General features: G+C 48.2%; 1 protein-coding gene across 1 annotated transcript; it reads left to right on the forward strand.

Moving 5' to 3' along the window:
• The first annotated feature begins 2,453 nt into the window (after positions 1-2,453).
• On the forward strand, positions 2,454-3,959 carry LOC103204510 (5-beta-cholestane-3-alpha,7-alpha-diol 12-alpha-hydroxylase). The gene has a single exon (XM_007949708.1). The coding sequence runs from the start codon at positions 2,454-2,456 to the stop codon at positions 3,957-3,959; it is 1,506 nt and encodes a 501-aa protein (XP_007947899.1).
• The last annotated feature ends 962 nt before the right edge of the window (positions 3,960-4,921 follow it).

Consider the following 4,921-nt stretch of genomic DNA (forward strand, 5'->3'; position numbering starts at 1 on the left):
TGGTTCCCCTTTCCTTTGTTGAAGAGGGTCTGTGCAGCCTTTCTGCCTATTTTGCCATCTTACTGGAACTTGACCTAATGTTTGATTCTTATTAGAAGTTCCAGTCTGGTATTCCTGAAAATAAGTTACTCAAACCTGCTCATGACTAATGTCTAGTTCTTATCAAAATCTATTTTCTGAACAGAAACTACAGAGAAGAAACAATAAGGGCAATATGACCCACACAGAAAGAATGAGCCGACCTTGGGACCAGAGAGAATGACATTTTCAACTATCAATCAAAGAAACAAGGAACTTTGAAAAAAGGAATATGAAAGAGCCCTGACTTAGACAATCAGGGCTGCTGTTCTCTCTCAGTTACTGAGAACCAGCCTTTATGCTTCTAAGATTTTACTCTTTAAATAAACTTTTCTTTCCTTTTCCTCTGGCCTGGTTCCTCCCAACATCTTTCACCTAACCTTACAATAACATGTCTGTTCTGGTTACCTAGTACCACTATGACAAGAATATACCACAAATGGGATGGCTTGAACAAACAGGAGTTTATTCTCTTACAGTTTGGGAGGCTAGAAGTCCAAGTTCAAAGTGCCAGGCTCTAGGGGCTGGGTGATAGCCTCTCAACCTTGGGCTGCAGCTCTGCCTCCTGCTCCCAGCCCACTGAAACTAGAGGCATCTCTCCACTCAGGCAGCTACTGGCTCCTGAGGCTGACAAGCCCAAGGTTGACAAATAAAATGGCACAGTCCCAATGTTACCAAACCACATGGCAGGCCATTAATTCAAGTCCATTATAAGTCCCAAGGTTGGCAGAGCATGGCAGGCTGCTGAACAACGACACAGCTACATGCAGGGTCCAAGTGTGCCATAAGTTAGAGACCGTTCCACAAAGCTTCTCCTTATATACAGGAAGCGGACCACATCCCTAGGGTAGCTACTCAGCTGCTCACAGTAGATTCCACCATGGAGTTAATTACCAATCTCACCATAGGGAATAACTACATCCAGCTGCCCACTCAACCAGGCCTAGCCAAGTTGACATGCAAACTTAACTACCACAATGTCCAAAGTACATAAGATGAACTCTAGCCATCTTTGCTTCTAAGCATTTTGGCTGTACTTCTTCTGGCAGTCCATGGTATATTCAATATTCTTCTTCCGATATTCTTAGGACATCAAAATTCAGTCTTCACTTGGCACTGACTGTGTACTCTGTGTATGTAGAGCTAGGGCAAACACAATTCTGATGTGGCCCTGACCCTCAGCCAACAGCTTTGCGACCACAGGTAAAGACAGACTTGGGAAAGGATGAGGAGGTGGGCATAGGGTAGTCACTGGGTCCAGGGGAGGCGATAGGAGCTTTGGGGAAAAGCCTTAGGGTAAGAGCTGATACCTGTTGAGCACTTACTCTGAGCCAGGCACTGTTCTGTGTTTTGTATACATTGTCTCTTTTTACCTCACAATAGCACAATGAGTCACTATTACTATCCCCACTCCTCAGATAAAGAAACAGAGGCACAGTGAAGTTAAGTAACTTTCCCTGCATGTAGCCAACTAGGAAAGGGGACTTGAGCGGAGTCTTTTAACGATGAAGAAGGAGTGGCTGTGAAATTTTTGCTGAAGAGCAGGCAAATAAATTAATTACTGAATGCGTAAGGTATGTATGGTAAGTTGTGAGAGTAAAGTTTGTGTGTCAACTTGTCTGGGCCTGGTTGAGTGGCTGGGCAGCTGGATGTAGTTTTCTCCATGATGAGACTGATAATCAACTCCATGGTGGAATCTATTGTGAGCAGCTGAGTAGCTGCCTTAGGGATGTGGTCTGTTTCCAGTGTATAAGAAGAAGCCTTGTGGAACGGTCTCTAGCTTATGGCACGTTTGAACCCATGTAGCTGTGCCAATGTTCACCAGTAGTCTCAGCACCCAGCAGCTGAGTGAAGAAACTCCTCTACTTCAGTGGGCCAGGAGCAGGAGGCAGGGCTGAAGCCCAAGGTTGGGGGGCTTTCATCCAGCCAATAGAGCCTGGCACTTTGTACTGTAAAAGCCTCCAAACTGTAAAAGAAAACTTGTTTGTTCAACCCCACCCATTTGTGGTATATTCTTGTCAGAGCAGCAGTAGGTAACCAGAACAGAAGTCATGGGGGAGGTGGTGGCATCAAAGAAGGTTTTGTGGAAAAGATACTGGAGGTGAGTCTAAAAAGGTCAGGAGAAGGCCTAAAGCTAGTGAGCAGGCTGTAATTAGAGCCTCTGGGCTCCTCCTCTTCCTCCTAGATAGCCAGGTAAGTTCAGGGGAACATTTCACCCAGATACTGTGGCAGTACGGTTATTTACTGTTATTTGCAGCCATGGGGCAAAGTCTATGTGGGAAGAACTTTCCATTTCTGATTTTCTGAGTTCCAAAACTCTCCTGGCATGCATAGAGCAATCAGTGTGTCTGGAGCTTTCCTAGTGGAGCACAGCCATGGTGCTCTGGGGTCTGCTGCTGGGAGTTCTGCTAGCAGCTGTCATTGGATACCTGTGCCTGCCAGGGCTGTTCCGACAACGCAAGCCCCAGGAACCACCTCTGGACAAGGGCCCTGTGCCCTGGCTGGGCCATGCCATGACTTTCCGGAAAAATATGTTTGAATTCTTGAAAGGCATGTGGGCCAAGCATGGGGATGTGTTCACTGTGCAGCTAGGTGGTGAGTACTTCACCTTTGTCATGGACCCTTTATCCTTCGGTCCCATCCTCAAGGATGCACAGAGAAAACTGGACTTTGTGGAGTATGCAAAAGAACTAGTGCTAAAGGTATTTGGATACCAATCAGTACATGGGGACCACCAGATGATACATTCAGCCAGCACTAAGTACCTCATGGGGGTTGGCTTGGAGGATCTCAACAAAGCCATGCTGGACAGCCTGTCCTTGGTAATGCTGGGGTTGAATGGATGTAGTCCAGATGCCAGTTGCTGGTGTGAGGATGGCCTCTTTCACTTCTGCTACAACACCGTGTTCAAAGCTGGCTACTTGAGCTTGTTTGGCCATACTGAGGACAAGGAACAGGACCTGCTACAGGCAGAGCAGCTATTTGTGGAATTTTCCAAGTTTGACCTCCTGTTTCCTAGGTTTGTCTACTCCCTCCTAGGGCCCCGGGAGTGGCTAGAAGTGGGCCGGCTCCAGCGTTTCTTCCACAATGTGCTCTCTGTGAAAGACAACCTGAAGAAGGATGGCCTAAGCAATTGGCTATACCATATGCTTCAGTTTCTCAGGGAGAAGGAAGTAGCCCCGGCCATGCAGGACAAGTTCAACTTCATGATGCTCTGGGCCTCCCAGGGGAACACTGGGCCTACCTCTTTCTGGGCCCTCTTGTTCCTCCTGAAGCACCCAGAAGCCATGCAGGCTGTGAAGAAGGAAGCCACCAAGGTCGTGGGTAAGACCAGGCTGGAGGCTAGGCGGTCCTTCAGCTGTGACCTCAGCATTCTGAAATGCACCCCAGTGCTGGACAGTGTGATGGAGGAGTCGCTTCGCCTGAGGGCTTCACCCACTCTCCTCAGGGTGGTACAGGGGGACTATAGCCTGAAGATGGCCAATGGGCAGGAGTACCAGCTCCGCCATGGAGACAAAGTGGCCCTCTTCCCCTACCTCTCAGTGCACATGGACCCTGACATCCACCCTGAGCCCACTGCCTTCAAGTACGATCGCTTCCTCAACCCAGATGGCAGCCGAAAAGTGGACTTCTACAAGGGAGGAAAGAAGATTCACCACTACAACATGCCTTGGGGCTCAGGTGTCTCCATCTGCCCTGGGAGGTTCTTCGCCCTTAGTGAAATGAAGATCTTCATCCTGCTTATGGTCTCATACTTTGATCTGGAGCTGGTAGACCCTGACACACTTGTGCCACCTGTGAATCCCTGGCGCTGGGGTTTTGGCACCACACAACCCACCCATGATGTGCGCTTCCGCTACCGCCTACGTCCTGCTGAGTGAGCTGGCCACAGAGCCTCCCATGGGATTTCCCACCTCATCTAGCTCACCACTCTGCAGCCCCAGGCCTCAATGAGGAACCCTCTCTCTGGTTCTGTGGCACCCCTACTTCTGTCCTGGTTGTCTTCCTCTTTCTTCTCTGGCCTCCTAGTCATCTCACATGCTTACTGTTCTCCCTTTAAGATCCCTTCTTTCACAGAATCTTCCTCTCACAGTTGGAGGGGGAGTATCTGTGGGCTAACCCATTTGGGAGCTGATGCCTGAAGTTGTGAGTAACACAGCATTTCTCAAACATTAGCCTCTGCCACCCTCCACTCTGCTTGTTTGTCCCCTACAAAATTATTCCATGTCCTGTGGCATTCCTGTTCTAGAACAGTGCTATCAAATAGAAATGTAAGGCAAGCCATGTGTGCAATCTTAAATTTCCTAGTAAAATAAAAAGGAATAGATGAAATTCATTTCTATAATATATTTTATTTAACCCCGTGTGTCCAAACTATTAGCAGTTCAACATGTAATCAACATTAAAAAATGACGTTTTCACCTCCCTTTTTTAATACTGTTTTCAAAATCTGGTGCGTACTTTACATTTCCAGCACTTCTCAGTTCAGACGAACCACATTCCAAGAGCTTGCTTGTCACGTGTGGCTGGTGGCTACCATGATGGAAAGCAATCTAGAGAAATGCTGGCTTTGATGTAGGAGATAGTCCAGGTCTTCCTCAGTGCTCTCATCTCCTCTCTGCATCTCCACTTCAGGGTGGTCTCGACCCCTTCCTTGGTTTCATCAACCATGGCTAAGCTCAGCGCTCACTCCTAGCCCCAGACCCCCAATCCTCCCGTAGCACCTTTGACGCAGCTCGGCCCATGCAGAACTCAGCATCTGTCGCCAAAACTCTGCTCTGACTAGCCCCCTCTCCTGATTTCCTTTCCTCTCTGCTCAAGACACTTCTAGCTACTCTATCTC

Source organism: Orycteropus afer, unplaced genomic scaffold (genome assembly GCF_000298275.1).
Source record: "Orycteropus afer afer isolate SDZICR_OR568_19922 unplaced genomic scaffold, OryAfe1.0 scaffold00250, whole genome shotgun sequence".
Taxonomy (NCBI): Eukaryota; Metazoa; Chordata; class Mammalia; order Tubulidentata; family Orycteropodidae; genus Orycteropus; species Orycteropus afer.

Excerpts from the sequence above, each read along its gene's own strand:
- LOC103204510 (XM_007949708.1), top strand. The coding sequence starts at position 2,454 with ATGGTGCTCTGGGGTCTGCTGCTGGGAGTTCTGCTAGCAGCTGTCATT.